At 61.9% G+C, this 16418-nt stretch overlaps 2 protein-coding genes and 1 non-coding gene across 3 annotated transcripts; all 3 read left to right on the top strand.

Annotated features, from left to right (window-relative positions):
* Positions 1-476: 476 nt before the first annotated feature.
* Positions 477-5810, top strand: RPL13 (ribosomal protein L13). Its single transcript, XM_069793252.1, has 6 exons — positions 477-622; positions 964-1079; positions 1546-1687; positions 3113-3286; positions 4574-4630; positions 5610-5810. The coding sequence occupies exons 2-6, from the start codon at positions 976-978 to the stop codon at positions 5766-5768; spliced, it is 636 nt and encodes a 211-aa protein (XP_069649353.1). The 5' UTR covers positions 477-622; positions 964-975; the 3' UTR covers positions 5769-5810.
* Positions 1296-1377, top strand: LOC138687597 (small nucleolar RNA MBII-202). The gene has a single exon (XR_011326751.1). It is a non-coding gene; the product is annotated as a small nucleolar RNA MBII-202 (small nucleolar RNA).
* Positions 5811-7340: 1530 nt separating the features above from the next.
* CPNE7 (copine 7) lies at positions 7341-15033 on the top strand. The gene is made up of 16 exons (XM_069793248.1): positions 7341-7741; positions 8579-9057; positions 10994-11176; positions 11248-11322; positions 11596-11670; positions 11756-11839; positions 11930-12019; positions 12232-12330; positions 12779-12865; positions 12968-13027; positions 13249-13382; positions 13481-13535; positions 13693-13744; positions 13845-13978; positions 14154-14390; positions 14549-15033. The coding sequence occupies exons 2-16, from the start codon at positions 8833-8835 to the stop codon at positions 14684-14686; spliced, it is 1728 nt and encodes a 575-aa protein (XP_069649349.1). The 5' UTR covers positions 7341-7741; positions 8579-8832; the 3' UTR covers positions 14687-15033.
* The last annotated feature ends 1385 nt before the right edge of the window (positions 15034-16418 follow it).

Below are 16418 nucleotides of genomic sequence, written 5' to 3'. Positions count from 1 at the left end.
AGTCGTGGCTGCGTTCTAAGCTGCCTGAATCAACCCTTTGCCGGGAGGATTTGGTTCTGCGGAGCTGAGGGGGATGCCCGTAGGGGTGCTGTGCTGGTGGGACAGTGCAGGGGCCTGGGTGGCTTCCAGCATGGCCGTGCGGTCCAGCCGGCAGGATCCACTGGAGGATGTGGGCTCTGCCAAGGTGGGTGGTGGTCCCCTGACCGCTCTCCTGCCATGCAGGAGATGCTGCTGCTCTCCCCAAACTGGGAAGGGTGGCAGAGCCCTGCTGGGGGGCCCCATGGCAGAGCTGGGTCTCCCTGCTTGTGCGGTGTGGAAGGGAACAGGGTCCCCCGCGGTCCTGCGGGAGCCCTTGGGGACGGCGTAACCCCCTGCCCCGTGTCCGTTCCCATCGCACCGGGCATGTTGGCCCCGGGGCTCCCTTCGCCTCGGTGTGCGCGGCCCCTTTAAGCTGCCGCCATCTTTACTAGGGGCGCGGTGAAGCTGCCGCCAGGCTCTTCCGCCGCCGTCGTTCCCATTGGGCCGTTCCCGCGGCGCTGCCCATTGGTCGCCGGTGCCGCACTTCCGGCGCTCTCGGGCGCCTCCGCTTCCTTTTCCGGTCGGCCATTTGCAGTGGCGGGAGGTGAGTCGGGGCGCTGCCGCGGCCGGGGGGGCTCCATCCGCCGCCATCCGCCCGCCGGGGACTGTGTTTCGGACCGGGCTGTGCCCCGGGGCCGCTCGGATACCTGCGCGGGGCTGCGGGTTGCGTGGAGGGCTGCGCCCGGGCCCGGAGGGGGGCGCTGACAGGCTCCCGGCCTGGGCATGGACATGGGCCTGGCCCGGCGGGCTTGGGAGCGTTCTGGGCCCGTCCTGGGTGGCACGGGGACCGGGGAAGGGTCTCTGGCGTGGTCGCCGGGGGATGCCCCGCGGCCCCGCTACCCCGGCGGGGCCGGCGGCCGCCTTTAGCCCTGCCCGTGTCCGCAGGCCCCGGCAGCCATGGCGCCCAGCCGCAATGGCATGATCCTGAAGCCCCACTTCCACAAGGACTGGCAGCGGCGAGTGGCCACATGGTTCAACCAGCCCGCCCGCAAGATCCGCAGGTGAGTGCCCGCGGCCCGGCTTCCCCCGGCCCGCTCCTGCTGCTTTCGCTCATGTAGTGGGGGGGAAGGTATCTCTCGTCTTGTATCGGGCTGTTTAGGAAACTGAAGTACTGTGTCTTTGTATTAAGTAGTTCTCCTAACCTTGTTAAAGGCTCTGGGATAGCAGCGGGGTGTGGGGTCTCTGGTCAGGGTCAGGCCGTTCTAGCTGCAGTCAAGTGATGAGAAATCTCCGGAATCGCTGTACCTCATTGATGATTCCCTCGAACCCTTCTGTATCTGATGACTGCGGCTGTTCTGTAGAAGCAGGCATCAGCCTGTCTGAGCTGCTAGGGCAGTGTTGTGTTTGCTTCTGAGAGATCCCCACGCTGCAGATGTTGCCCTGCAAGGGAGGTCGCCTGGCAGTGTAGGAGTGGCACATCTGGCAGAAATGCAGTGTTCCTCATCGCTCTCCCCTTCAACCTTCCAGGAGGAAGGCCCGCCAGGCGAAGGCTCGTCGCATCGCTCCCCGGCCCGTGGCTGGGCCCATCCGGCCTATAGTGAGGTGCCCTACTATCAGATACCACAAAAAAGTTCGTGCTGGCAGAGGCTTCAGCCTAGAAGAGCTTAAAGTAAGTACGGAGCACTGATCTCAACCCAATAAAACTAACTTCGAGTCTGAGCCCGGTTGTCTTGTCCTGTTCATCTGCATATAGGCAATGCGCAAGTGAATTGCCAAGGTGTCAGCATTGGCTGATGCTGGCTCAGCCAGGGGAGACTTCTGGTGTTGCTGGCTCTACAGAAGCGTAGAAAGCGCTGCTCTTGCCTTTTCTTTAGCTGTGGCGTGGGAGTGCAGTAGCGTATGTCAGAGTAAAAAGTTGCTTTGAAAAGTAAACACCCATTTGTCTGGTCAGACTGTCACTTAAACAAAATTCCATTAAAATTGGGTTCTGGAAGAGCCTTAATTGAGTGTCCTAAGCTTCTTTTGGGGGTGGGTGGGGAAAAAAACTAATAGTTTCTTCATTAAATTATTTCATTTCTTTTTGAGACATGTTTCTGCTAATCCTAAAAATTTGAGCCAATGTGAACCTGTTCGTGTTGTGGACCAAGTAAGCCACCCTCAACTTATTTTTAGAGAAGTAGGGAATGTTGTGCTAGGGAAGGGAACTGTTCAGCATAGCCTTGTAGAGTAGCTATGCCTGCTTCTCATGCAATAGCTACAAGCTGGTTTAGGAACACTTAGAAGTCTGTGGGAAGTGTTCAGTGCCCTTCGTTGCTTCAGGAAACTGTTCTCGGTGACCTTCCCAGGCATGCAGAGCTGATGAGCTGTTAAAAGTTAGATTGTGGTGGTCTGCAGGAACCCTCACCGGCCTATCTCCACACAGTGGGCAGGAATAAACATCAGTGCTTGCTGGCAGCCGGCATCCAAAGCCATCTCTTGTGCGTTGTTTAGTATCTAATTAAAACATTTATAACAGTGAAATTAGTGCATTGAAGCAGTAAAATTGTTCTTTCAGATGCCAGATGCTTCATTACTTCATTTTTCTTTAATTTTTGGGTAATGTTGGAATACAAAATGGTACGCAGATGTTTGTTTTTAAACAGAAAATGAGGTTATTTCTCATTTAAGATGGTTACAAAAAAGTACTTCTTTAATGGAGCTTCTAGTATTCAGTGAACCAGAGTTATCCGCTTGCAGACTTCGAACAATTTTGTCTTATGTGTATCAAGAGTTTAAATGTCCCCCTCATAATTACTCAGGGGTTGCACTTTGCTCTCCTGAGGAGATCCATCTGCAAAAATTACTGTAAAGTCTGTGGAATATTTTAAGCATTAAAATACAGACACCAGGATGCCCTTTGCCTGCATCAGTCCCTCTTGCCAGACCCTCACACTGCTGATGGCTGTTTGGTCAGATGCTAAACCTTTCTCCAGACTCTGTAGCCTGTGACGGCTGCGCTCAAACCCTTGTCTGGCTGATGACCCGAGCGGCTACCAGCAGTAGTGTGGTGGCATTGGGAGTTGTCAGATGCTGACACTGTCCACTCTCTCTTCAGCTCGCTGGCATTAACAAAAAGTTTGCCCGGACTATTGGAATCTCTGTGGATCCCCGGCGACGTAACAAGTCTACCGAGTCCCTGCAAGCCAACGTGCAGAGGCTGAAGGAGTACCGCTCCAAACTTATCCTCTTCCCAAGGAAGCCGGCTATGCCTAAGAAGGGAGACAGCTCTGTAAGTACTTGGCTGCTAGAAACACTTCACGGGGTCTGTTTCTGGTCATGTTTTTAGAGGTTTGGTCGTTGGTCCATCCTGGTGCTGTGGCGTGCAGTCAGGCGTTGCTCTTGAACACTTTTCATAATGTAAACCCCCAGGGGGGGAGCAGCCCTTCTTTCAGGGACAGCATGTTTCCTGTGCATGTCTGTAGGGATGACTGAGCCCAGCGCAAGGCCAGGCCTGATACGAGTCAATTTCCACAGGGATCTCTTGGGTTACAATAATGCTTTGGGGAGATTTTTGGCCTAGGGACTGCTGTGCAAAGGGGCGCAGCTCAGGTTTGGGGCTGAGCTCCTTGGGTGGTCTGTTTGCTGGAGCTTTGGTCGCTGACCAACCAGTTGAATTTTAGTTTACGAAGCTAAATTGTCAGAATGGCTGAAAAGTCCATCTGGAATTGTGTTCTGCTGTGGTGACAGCTGTGTGGAAAGGGTGAGGAAGGCGAGGACAAACTCTTCAGTGGAGCAGTTCAGTGAAAACTGTGCATAAGGCAGTCTCAAGAAGGTTGCTGCTGTTGACATACAAAAATGCTTTTCATTAAAATCTCAAGCAAGATCCAGAGTATAGCTGGCTTTCCTTGGCTCTGCCTCTGGTAGATACATGCTTCCCATGGGGCAGTGCAAGCCATGAAACGAGGTGGCGTGCTCAAGCTATCCTCAGTCTTCTGGAGCATCTGTCGTCTCTGAGCCACTTAACCGTAGTGGAGCCCACTGTGCTTGGGTTGCTTTTCAGAACAGGGGAGGAAGGGTCTCGAGCTTCTGTACCAGTAGGTACAGCTACTTGTGTCTGAAATACTGTTTCAGATTTGTTTACTTGAAATCAACTATCTAAAATAAATAATTTTTGTGTGATGCCATACTCTTAGAAGAAGCTGGAGTTACCCTTAGAAGGAATTGCTGAGGAATATGCTGGGTATCAAACTAAAAATGGCACAGTAGACGTCAACGTTTTTCTAGCTGGCAGAACTCCTGAAAGGCCGCTGCTCCTCTGGCCAGATCCGGGCTGATCGATAGCCAGGCAAAACGCGGGTTGTTGATGCGGCATGTCTGTGCCAAGTACTCCTATAGCTGCACGGCTGAAATGCTGAATTCGTTACCAATTGGCCTTAAATCTCTGGATGGAATTGTTAACAACGTGTTTAAGCTGAGTACCTGCGTACAGGGCATGTTTTTAACCGAGGTACTAACCTCAGATGTTTTAAATACTGGGGTTTTTAATAATGGGTTTTTTTGTCCTCTTGTTATGCAGGCTGAGGAACTCAAGATGGCGACTCAGCTGACTGGACCAGTTATGCCAATCAAGAATGTAAGTGTAACTAAATCGCGTTCTCTGTGTGACATGATTGAGACTTAAACTTCCCGGAGAGGATTTTTTTCTCGCTGTTCTACAGCTAAGGGTTGCTGCCTCCAGGCACTTCCCATCCTGGATCAAAAAAAAAAAAAACAGGAACAGGCCAAGCTTGTCCTTGTCTTTTGCCAACATCTGTTTTTTGGTTCCTCAGCATTGCAGAGTGGACTGTAAAGAACTAATTACTTGGAGCTCTGCTAAACTTCTTATCAACTGAGGGAGGCCTTGCATGATGAGCTGTGTTTGTGGGTGCAGAGGAGAGCTCCAGGCACTGGTGTCAGGGGCTGTTGCTTGGGAATAATCATATGTAGGTGTTCCACTTCTACCCTGAATGGCCCATGAGAGAAGCAGAGCTCCATATGCTCTCCAGAGAAGGCCACAGGGGAACCTGCACGATAACCCCTCCAAATCACACGATTCCTCTGAAGGCACACATGAACCATCTGCCATGTGTGTTTGTGTTCAGCGCTGTGTCCTCCAGGTGGGCTCAAGGGTTGGTGATCCACTTGTACCTTTGAGGGAGCTTGTAGCCCTGTGGAATTTGGGACGTGTTGGGGTGAGGGATGTGTGCTGGCAGCACAACAGCCTGGGCAGGTTGCATCGTCACCATTTGCCTCAACCCTTGCTGCTTCCGAAAGGTGCCGTGGACAGCACGCCACAAACCTGACTCGGCTTTCACGTTGCGCTTTTTTTTTTTCCTGGTATGTTCTGGTCTTGTGCTGACGTGCACTGGCGAATTAGGAACCAGTTGAAATGAGGTGCCTGGTGGAGTGATGATAAGGGCAGAGCCTGTAGATGGCATAAATGCTCTATTCTTAACAGCGTCCTGGAGCTAGTGGTAAAAATGTAGCGAGGTTAATTGTGTTAAGCCTTAAATACAGTCTTCTCTGGGAGCCTCTGATGTGCGGTCTGACTGTCTGGCGCTCTCTCCCACTAGGTTTTCAAACGGGAGAAGGCCCGCGTTATCTCAGAAGACGAGAAGAACTTCAAGGCCTTTGCCAGCCTGCGCATGGCCCGGGCCAACGCCCGTCTCTTTGGGATTCGTGCGAAACGCGCCAAAGAAGCGGCAGAGCAGGATGTGGAGAAGAAGAAATGAACTGTTCTCCCTAGAACTGTCAATAAAAAAAAAATATAGAAATAGGAGTGTGCTGTCTTTTTAGGGCAAATGTACAGAACTGAGCTGCCCTGTTGCCTGCGCCCGCCCGCTCGGCTGCAGTGTGTGTACGGCACGTGTGCTGGTGCAGATTGTGGGCCGCTGTGCGTGGAGGGATGCGGTCGGGGGGAGTTACTGTTCGGATGTCGTTTGCTGTGGTTAGAGACTCCAAACTTCCCTGAAAGCGAGTGAAACAAACACGTTGGCCTTGCGCAGCTCCCTTCAGGGAGGCAGCCTGGGCTCCCTCCTGTGCTAGAGCCTGACCCTGTCTCACTGTCTCTGGGCTGGTTGAAGCTGCCAGTCAAGGGTTTTTTGGGATACCCCCTCCCTGACAAGCTTTGTCTGCTTCCCACTTACCTGTCTGCTCTGCCAGTGTTGCAGATTTAATGATTTCCACCCCTCTGCCTGTGGTGCAGTGTCAGGCAGGCAGAGCTCTGCTATTAGAAGGTGGGGTGGTGTGGTGGGTGTCACCCATGGGCTCTTTGCCCCGTGAGCCTCACCTGGGGGCCCACAGCGCTTACTGGGGCTGTGCCCTGCACTGTCTGTGTGTGGGATCCTCCTCCCTGATTTTGGAGGGGCATGGGGGGAGCGAGGTGATTTCTTTAAGGAAATACCTTGGTGGCATTGGAGAGGAGCCTGGCTCCTCCGTGGGGAAGGGTCTGGGGGCTCTGGCCCATCCTGGTGGCTGTGTTGGGGGGTCCTGGGCTCTGCCTGCCCCAGGGTGGGGGGCTGATGTGGGGTCAGATGCGATGGGTCACGGGGCAGCGTTGGTGGGGTCTGTCCTGCTCTGGGGAGCACTCACCCAGTCCCTTCGCTGGCTAAGCAGTTCTGGGGCTGTTCTGCAGCCTGGCCATGCTGCGAAATGCCCCTGCTGGGATAATTGAATCGTTTGTTTTCGTTAGCAGGTTGACAGAAACTTGGGGATCAGATACAATTGAGCACTCCGGCACAGGGGCCAGTGGGAGCCCCGGCACAGATGGATGAACCTGAAGTTGCTTAAACGCTGGGGGCAAGAGCTGTCCGGTGTGGGGCTGCCCGTGCCACGGCAGGCTACTAGCTCATCCTTCCCAGCCCCACTGCCCGAGCCTGCGGTCAGATCCTGCGTCCCCCCCCCCATGGGTCGGCTGCCTCCTGCCCCACGGGGCTGTGCCGTGGGGCTGCAGGAGGAGCGGGGAAGGAGGGTGGCCTATTTCTGCCACGCAGGCTGAGGATTAGCTCCCAAAGCCCAGGGCCCTGCAGTGCCCTCCTGCTCATTAGCCCTATCTGCATTTTAATCCCTCCAAATATGGGCTGATTACATCATCTTTCATAAAGCTGAGCTGACAGCACCGCAGTGCTGGGGTGACGTGCGTGGGTGGGGGGTGCCAGGGCAGCCCCCCAGCCGGCGGATGGGGCGCCCGGGGTTCTGGGCGCATGGAGCGTGGGTCCGGGTGCTCCAGCGTGTGGGGAGGACAGACGGCAGTTTTGGGGCACCCCGTCCTTGTGGTGGGGTGTTGGCTGAGAACGTGGCGGGGACTGCAAGCGGGACAGGCCTAGGGTACCCCACAGGGAGCGGCTGGGGAGGGCGGGGGGCCGTGGGGTGCTGGGAGCCAGGGCTGTGCCACAGGCGGCTCACCGGGAGCGGGAGCACTTGCCCTGGCACTGCCAGCGGTGCCGGGGACCCCGGGAACCCCACTCAGCCCCAGTGCCCACGGACGGGCTCTGCTCCGGTACCGGCAGTGAGGCAGTTAACGGAGCTTGTCGTCTCCCTCTTAGGGCTCCGTTCCCGAACTGCAGCTTGAGTCAGTTGTGTGGAGGTGGCAGCGGCGGCAGCTCCGGCTGGCACACCGGCTCCGGCTGGCACACCGGTTTCAGCTGGCACACCGACCCAAGCCTTCGGCCCAGCCGTGTGCGGAGCCCAGGCCACCGGCACCCAGGTGAGGGGGTTGACTGGGCAGGGTGGGAGCCGGTGCCCCCTCCGCTGGGGGATGCCAAGGGGTGCCCATCGATCCCGGGGAAGAGGATGATGCCCGATGGAGCTGGGGCACCAGAGCCTTGTGCCGGGGAGGACCGGGGCTACGCGTGACTTTGCCGAGAAACTTTGGCCGGGCTGGGCACGCTGAGGTGCGGGCAGGAGTGCTGCTCAGCCCGAGCCAGGCAACCCCCGGGGTTTTGGGTGGGGGGGACAAGCCCCAGGCTGGGGCTGGCGGACCCCCTTGATGACCCATCACTGCAGCATCACCTGGCTGAGCATCACCAGCCTCTGGGTGGAGGGTGGTCCCCGTCCCCAGCATGGGGGGGTCACCCTGGGGTGCCACCAGTCCTGCCTGGGGCAGCGGGATATGGCCAGCACTGCCAGCATCACCCAGCGGCACGGACAAGGACCTGGCGTCCCCGCTGCCCTTGCCAGCGAGCCCTGCCCAGACGGGGGGTGTGCTGCCTGCAGGGGCAGGAGGAGATTTTCTTCTCCCCAGTGCCAGGAAGGGCACCCCGGGGTGGGGGCCCAGGGCTGCCTGCGCAGCCCCCGCTCCTGCACAGCATCCCGGCCTCACTCGGGTACCCCTTCCCCATGGGATGCATCCTGCCCCTGGGTGGGGAGGGGGGGGGCAGAGGTGGACACAGCCCCACGGGACCCCTGGTCGGCCCAGGGGGCTGGTGGGTGAACGCGGGCACAGCAGCACCCGTGGGGCTGGGTGGCACTTGGGGGTACACGGGCAGCGTCACGAGGGGTGTCCCAGCTCCGGCTCACCCCGCTGTGCTTTGACGCCTTGCAGGGCCCTGCAGAGCCATTGGGACTGGAACCGGCCACCCCATCTCGCAGGGGGTCCCTGTGGTCCCCTCCATCCACCAGATCATCCCACCCCGGTCTCCACCAACACCCGCTGCCACTGGGGACCTGCCCGACCCCACAGACCTGGTCTCTGGTCCCACGCCTGGCACTGCGGGGCGACGTGCCCTGGGCATGACGGGCGCCTGCCCGGCTCCCTAACGAAGGCAGCGGCTGCCCTCGCCGCCCCGCTCCCCCCACATGCCTTTCTCCCACGGGGCCGCCTGCCCCCCATCACGCCCGGCCACCCACCGCGCCACGGCCACCATGGGTGAGACCCCCGAGCCGTCCCCCCAGGCTCCGCTGGCCGTCCTCTCCAAGGTGGAGCTGCGGGTGAGCTGTAAGCACCTCCTGGACCGCGACACGCTCAACAAGTCGGACCCCTGCGTCCTGCTGCTGATGCAGTCCCAGGGCCAGTGGATGGAGGTAGGAGGGTGGGGGGCACCGCCGGCACCCACCGCAGCAAGGGCCGGCTGTCATCGGGGTCGTGGCGGGGCTGGGCGCAGGGTGCTGGGCGCAGAGTTTGTGTCTCTGTGATAGCGACAGGAGCAGGGACAGCCCCAGGGTGGCTGCAACACCTGTGGGGCTGGAAATAGGGTAGGAGCTGCTGCGCAGGGTGCAGAGCAGGGTGTAAGGTGCAGGAGATGGTGCAGAGTAGGGTGCAGGGTGCGCACAGAGGATGCTGGACGCAAGGTGCAGAGCTCACGGTGCAGGGAGCAGGGCACGAGGTGTAGGGTACAGAGCGCAAGGCTCGTGGAGCAGGGCAGGGTGCTGTGGGACCCTTGGCAGCGTGTGGGGACGGTGCAGACACCTTGGTTAGAGCGAGTCCTCGGGGGCTCCGGTAAAGCCGGGGAACAGGGCGCCCACGGTGCGTGGCTCCAGCGCGGCTCCGCTGCCCCAGGCCAGGGGCAAGGGACACCTTGGCCACCCCTGGGGGGGGATTAGGGCTTGCGGGCTGGTCTCATCCTGCTCGGGACAGCCAGCTCAGAGAGGGTCAGGGCCGGCACTGCGACCGCGTGCCCCTCGCTGTGCCGTGCTATGGGGCCGTGGTGCCCACACGAGCCGCGGCCGGCACTGGGACCGGCACTGGGACCGGCACTGGGGCTGGCACAGCTCCTTCCCATCGCTCCCCCATGGCTTAGCTCTGGGCTGGTGCCGGCAGCTCCGCGCTCACTAATCACCGCTGCTCAGCCAGCAGATTTAGCGCTAAATCCCTCTGCGTGTAATTGACTCTGCTCGCTGGAGCCAGAGCTGGAGCCAGGGCGGGCAGCGAGGGGCCCTGTGCCAGCTGCGGCTCCCAGACTGTGCCGGGCCAAGCCAGTTGTACCCTGCTGTGCCACCCCACACTCTGTGTGCCATGCCATGCTGTGCCGTGCCATGCAAAGGCCAGATCCAAGAGGGCCCCTCCTGGGCCACCTTTTGGTGGGACTCTGTGAGCTGTCCCCTCCATGTCCCTGCCAGAACATGTCCCCCAGCCCAGCCGAGACGGTGGCTGAAGCCGGCTCAGCCACTGCCCGCTGGGTCCGAGAGCCAAAACAGCCCAACACGCCGGCAGGGGCTGGCACTGGAGGGGCTGAGATGACCGAGACCCGGCGCCCCGGTGATGGGGCTGTGGGGCTGGCAGTGCCCACGCAGGAGACACAGTGCTGCATGGGGTGGCCCTGCCACCGCCGCAGCGGTGCGGGCTCGGCAGATGCTGCTGGACCAGGCAGGCGGTGGGCAGGGGCCGGCGGGCTGGCAGAGTGCCCTGGCCAGGATGCGTCCTGTTGAGTCAACGCTGGCAGGGCCGGGGTGTGGGGGAGGCTCCTGGAAAGCCGCTCGGCACCCGCTGCCGGCGCGGCCGGGAGACCCCTAGCACCCACCCACCTGCCAGGGCCACGGTGGCCAGTGGCCCTTGCCCTTGGCCAGCCTGGGGTGGGGAGCACAGGGGCTCATCCTGGGCACTAGCCCATTGCTCCTGCTTGGGCAGAGCCATGGCAAACCATAGTCCCGAGTCAGAGCATCCCCTCGAACTGACCACGGGGTTTGCCCCGAGCTCCGGAGGGAGCAGCGCCCCTGGGACGTGCGTGTGCCCTCGGGGGCACGCGACCCTGCCCGAGCCAGTGCCTCCAAATGCCGTTCGCCTGGGAACCAGCACGGGCAGGTAAACGCTTGCGCAGGGCTGGTCCTTCCTGGCAGCTGCCCGGCATTTCCCATCCTGCATCCCCACATCCCTCTGCCCCTGGGTTCCTGCATCCCCGTGTCCGGCTCCAGGTGAGCTCCGGCATTCCGAGGTCCTAGGCAGCTCCACTGGTCCCAGATCCAGCCCTGAGCTGGGCTCTGGCCCCGCTGTCCCCCCCCAAGCCGAGCTCCCGCCGTGCAGGTGGACCGCAGCGAGATCATCAAGAGCAACCTCAACCCCGTCTTCGCCAAGATCTTCACGGTGGATTACTACTTCGAGGAGGTGCAGAAGCTGCGGTTCGAAGTGTACGACAGCCACGGGCACGCCGGCGTGGGCACGCACGATGATGATTTCCTGGGGGGCATGGAGTGTACCGTGGGGCAGGTGAGCCCCTGCCCCTCGCGCCAGGGACACCCACCGGCGACATCCCCTCCCCGACCCCTCGGCTTTTGCAGATCGTGGCGCAGAAGCGGGTGACGAAGCCGCTGTTCCTCAAGTACGGGAAATTCGCCGGCAAGTCCACCATCACGGTGAGCAGCCGAACCTGCACCAGGAGTGGCACCGAGCTAGGACCCCAGGGTGGCACCAAGTTGGGGCACATCAGTGGCACTGAGCTGGGGTGGGGGGCATTGAGCTGGGGGACATGGGGGGGGTCCCCAATGACCCTCCTCATGTCCTAGCTGTCATTCAGCTGTCCCCAGGCTCTTGGGGGTGAGGAGGGCTCAGAGTCCCTGCTGGCAGGGAGGGCATGGGGACAAAGCTGTACCGGGTGCTGAGCACCCCACAGCCGCCTGTCCTGGCAGGTCATCTCGGAGGAGATCTCGGGGAACAACGGCTACGTGGAGCTCGCCTTCCGGGCCAAGAAGTTGGATGACAAGGTGAGCCGGGTCCTGCGGGCAAGGGGAGCCGTGCAGGCAGGGCGGGCAGGGTGGATAGTGCTCTGCCCCATCCTTCCATCTCCAGGATCTCTTCAGCAAGTCGGATCCCTTCCTGGAGATCTACCGCATCGACGACGATCGCAGCGAGCAGCTGGTATACCGCACCGAGGTGAGGCCCCGGGCAGGATCCGTCCCTCGGCCGGCCCGTGGCCGCCCTGGCGGCTGCTCAGCCCCGCTGAGCCCCCCTCGACCCCCGCAGGTGGTGAAGAACAACCTGAGCCCCATCTGGGAGCCCTTCAAGGTCTCCCTCAACTCGCTCTGCAGCTGCGAGGAGAAGAGGAAGCTGAGGGTGAGGAAGGGCAATGGGGACCCCCACCCCTGCCCCGGGGGGGCACGTGTCTCCTGGCTTCCCCGCAGCCCCACATGAGCGGCAAGCCGGGGACCCCAAGCCACCAGGGACGGTGCTGGGGCTGGGTGCAGTTTTGGGGGGCCGTGGGTGTGTGCCCCCCTCCCCCCCCGCCAGGTGCTGCCCAGCCGGGGCTGAGCCGTCCCCCACCGCAGTGCGTGGTGTGGGACTACGACTCGCGGGGCAAACACGACTTCATCGGGGAGTTCTTCACCACCTTCGAGGAGATGCAGAAGGCGATGGGGGAGAACAAGGTGGGCGTGGGGACGCGGGGACAGCCTGTGGGGTCACCCCTCCGTGCTGCCAGCAGATCCCATTCCAGGAGGCACCTCCCAGCTCCTCCTCTGGTTTTGGGGCCATTCTCCCCTCGCTGTCCCCCTCTTTGGGGAAGGGATGGTGGGTCTGGGCTCCTCTGGGGAAATTGGTCCTGGGCTGGCTGGAATCCGTGGTCTGGCCGGGAGCGGGGAAGGCGGCTGCAACCTGGGGCTGTGGGGCAGCGGGGTTGGGGGGCTGCAGGGTCATAGAGCCATGGGGGCTGGAGTGTTATGGGGCTGTGGGGCTGCAGGGTTATGGGGTTGTGGGGTCACAGTGCTGCAGAGCCATGGGGCTGGGGTGCTGCGGGGTGCCGGGGGGGTACCGGCGCACGGGGCCGCATCCCTGGGGCTGGGGGGCTGCAGGCAGCGTGGGTGCTGCGTGCCACAGGTGCAGTGGGACTGCATGAACCCCAAGTACAAAATCAAGAAGCGCAACTACAAGAACTCGGGGGTCGTGGTGCTGCTGGACCTGAAGGTGAGCACCCCCGTGCCGTGCTGTGCCGTGCCGTGCCGTGCCATGCCTGGCTGCTGTAGGGTGGCGTGGGGCAGGACCGGCTGATGCGGGTCCCTCTGGAAGATCCACAGGGTCTACTCCTTCCTGGACTATATCATGGGCGGCTGCCAGATCCACTTCACGGTGAGCGGCGTACCCCCACCCCGAAGCGCCAGCAGCTGGGCAGGGGCTCCGACACCGGGCCAAGTGCCCGTCCCCAGGGCCAGGGGCTGCAGGTTTTGCATCCCGGCTGCCCCGAGCCTCAGCTGTGCCATGGGGCCGGCACAGCCACCCGATCCGAGCAGGGACGTGCTGGTGGCCCTGCTCACCATGGGGGGACCCTCACCGCTGCTCCCCCCCGCCAGGTGGCCATTGACTTCACGGCCTCCAACGGGGACCCCCGAAACAGCTGCTCCCTGCACTACATCAACCCCTACCAGCCCAACGAGTACCTCAAGGCACTGGTTGCAGTGGGTGAGATCTGCCAGGACTATGACAGGTCAGTGATGGCCACCCCAGGGCCAGGACACCCCAGTGATGGGCACCCTGGTGCTGGCAGTGCCGGTGCCGGGGCTCCTTATGCCTCTTCCCTTGCAGCGATAAGAAATTCTCAGCTCTGGGCTTTGGTGCGAGGATCCCCCCCAAGTACGAGGTAAGGGGGTGGTCAGGGCACCGGGGCCCCATGGGACGCCAGGGATACCCTCATCCCTCCAGCCACCCTTGGCCGTGGCTCCTGTGGGGCTCGGCACGTGCCGGGGGCTGTGGCGGGTGGGTGAGCACCGGCTGCCCCCTCCCCTCTCGCCCTCCAGGTCTCCCACGACTTCGCCATCAACTTCAACCCTGACAATGATGAGTGCGAGGGTGAGTCCAGCTCCGATGGGGCTGGGGAGGCTGGTCCCACAGCCCCCCACTGTGCCAGAGCCTGGTGCTGCCCACCCCTCACCTCTCACATCCCCCCCAGGCATCCAGGGCGTCGTGGAGTCCTACCAGAGCTGCCTGCCCAAAATCCAGCTCTATGGCCCCACCAACGTGGCCCCCATCATCTCCAAGGTGGCTCGTGTGGCAGCAAACGAGGAGCGGACGAAGGAGGCTTCGGTAGGTACCCGCTGCCCCTGGCCGGTGGGCTACAGGCTGGGCTGAGACCCGGCACGCTCATGCCACTTGTGGCTGCTCCCCCATCAGAGCGGAGCCCTTGTCCGGCTCCCCCCGCTTGGGGCCAGCAGTGGGGCCAGGCAGCCCCCCCCCAAAGCATCCGTCTCCCCCCCCCCAGCAATACTTCATCCTGCTGATCCTGACGGACGGAGTGGTGACAGACATGGCGGACACGCGGGAGGCCATCGTCCGTGCCTCCTACCTGCCCATGTCCATCATCATCGTGGGGGTGGGCAACGCCGACTTCACCGACATGCAGATCCTGGATGGGGACGACGGCATCCTGCGGTCCCCCAAGGGCGAGCCCGTCCTCCGTGACATAGTCCAGTTCGTCCCTTTCCGGGAGTTCAAGAACGTGAGTGGGGTATCGGCGGTCCTCCCGTCCCCACGGCAGGACCGAGCATCGCGGCACGGCATGCCGGTGCCCCCGTGGGTGCTGCTGCTCACACCGGGGCAGGCGGGTACCACCGTGTCCTGACTCACCCGTCCCCCCCGGTGTCCCCCGTCCCGCAGGCGTCACCGACGGCCCTGGCGAAGTGCGTGCTGGCGGAGGTGCCCAAGCAGGTGGTGGAGTACTACAGCTACAAGGCCTTCCCCCCCCGCTGCCCCCAGCCTGACACCCCCGACTCCAACCTCAGCTCGCCCCAGTGAGAGCCCCCCCCCCGCTCCACGCAGCGTGGCGTGGGGACGGATGGGGTCCCTGACGGGTCCCAACCCTGCCGCAGACCCCTCCTTGCCGGGCGGGGGGGGGCACCGGGAGCTGGCAGCGCGATACGGGGACAGTCCCGGTGCTCCAGTGCAGGGCACCCCCTCCCTGCGCTGCCCAGGGTACTGGGGGTCCCCAGCGGGCATTGCCTGGTCCCAGTGGTCCGTGCCCTGTGGCCCATTCCCACTCCATCCGTGCTGTCCCCGTGGTCCCCTCGGTCCCCGCTTTTCTGTCGCTGTGACGTTGTTTGGAGGCTGCATGACGAAACCCCCTCCCCAGCGTGCGGGGGGGACACCCCCCAATAAAGCAACCAGCCCCGTGCCGCGTGCTCTCTGGGCGCCAACACCAAACCTCCCTGCTGGGTGCTCAGTGGGGCGCGGGCAGAGGGACAGGCAGCTCTCAGGGTGCTGCCCGGCCCCCCTCGTGCCCCTCACCATGCCACCACACTGCCCAGCCCTGGCCGGCAGCAAGCGAGAGCCGAACGTGTCCCCCAGCCCCGGCTGCCCGCACGGGCACTGCCGCTGGCCGCTCCAGCTGCCCCTATATTTAAGGGGATTCGTGACTGGCAGCGTGCAGGGGAGCGCCGGCGCTTTGAAGCTGCGGTACTTTTGAGCAGCCACTGCTTTCAAGTTGTGCCGGAGCAGCCGACTGCCCTGCTGTGCCGCTGCCGGCTGCTGCGGCCCCAAAATCCAGGCCACGGGAGCGGGAGTGGAGGCAGCGCTGGCACCCGCCTCCTGCCCCTGCCCGGCACATTGCCTCTGCCACGTGCCACATGCCGTGTGCCATGTACCATGTGCCAGGTGCTATACCATGTGCTGTGGGTTGCGTGCCACGCGCTGCATGCCACACGCTGTGCCATGTGCTGTGTGCTGCATGCTGTACACTGTGCCGTGTGCTGTGTGCCATGTGGCACATACTGTGTGCTATGTGCCACATACCATGTGCCACATACTGTGTGCCGTGTACTATGTACTGTGCCGTGTACCATGTGCCACATACCGTGTGCCATATGCTATGTACTGTGCCGTGTGCTGTGTACCGTATGCCATGCACCATGTGCCACGTGCTGTGTGCTATGTGGTATATGCTGCATGCCATGCACTGTGCCATGTGCCATGCTGTGCCATGTGCCGTGTACTGCACGCCGGGCGCTGTGCCACACCGCTGCCGTGCGCAGCGCGCCAAGCACTGCGCGCTACTTGCTGCACCAAACGCCGGGTGCTGTTCACCGGGTGCCAGCTGTCTACTGCCGTGCGCTGTGTGACAGTGTGCCGCGTGTCCTTCACCCGCTGTGTGTTGCCGTCCCGGTGCCGGCAGATGCTCCTGGGGCAGTGATGTCCACCGGAGCGGGGTGTCACCCAAAGCCACCACAGGGACTGAAACTGGGGCCCGGGGCAGCCGTCACGGGGCAAGGGCCACCCAAGACCCTGCCAGGCGGGTGCCACCAAGCCGGGCTGCGGGACCAGGGATGCCGCCATCACCCTGGGTGCCAGCACAGGGGTGCCAGCCTGTCCCGGTCCGGGCAGCCACTCACCCGTCCACTGGGATGGCCACGCTGAACCGCCGCGACCTTCTGGCGCTGCCCGCTGCCGGCACTCCTGCATGCAGGCAGAGCGCGCTGCCCGCACCACCCCGATCAACCCGCGTATTTATAGCTCCTGATTCATCTGCTATAAA

Source organism: Haliaeetus albicilla, chromosome 10, assembly GCF_947461875.1.
Source record: "Haliaeetus albicilla chromosome 10, bHalAlb1.1, whole genome shotgun sequence".
Classification (NCBI taxonomy): domain Eukaryota; kingdom Metazoa; phylum Chordata; class Aves; order Accipitriformes; family Accipitridae; genus Haliaeetus; species Haliaeetus albicilla.
This window is presented reverse-complemented; position numbering and strand designations above follow the sequence as displayed.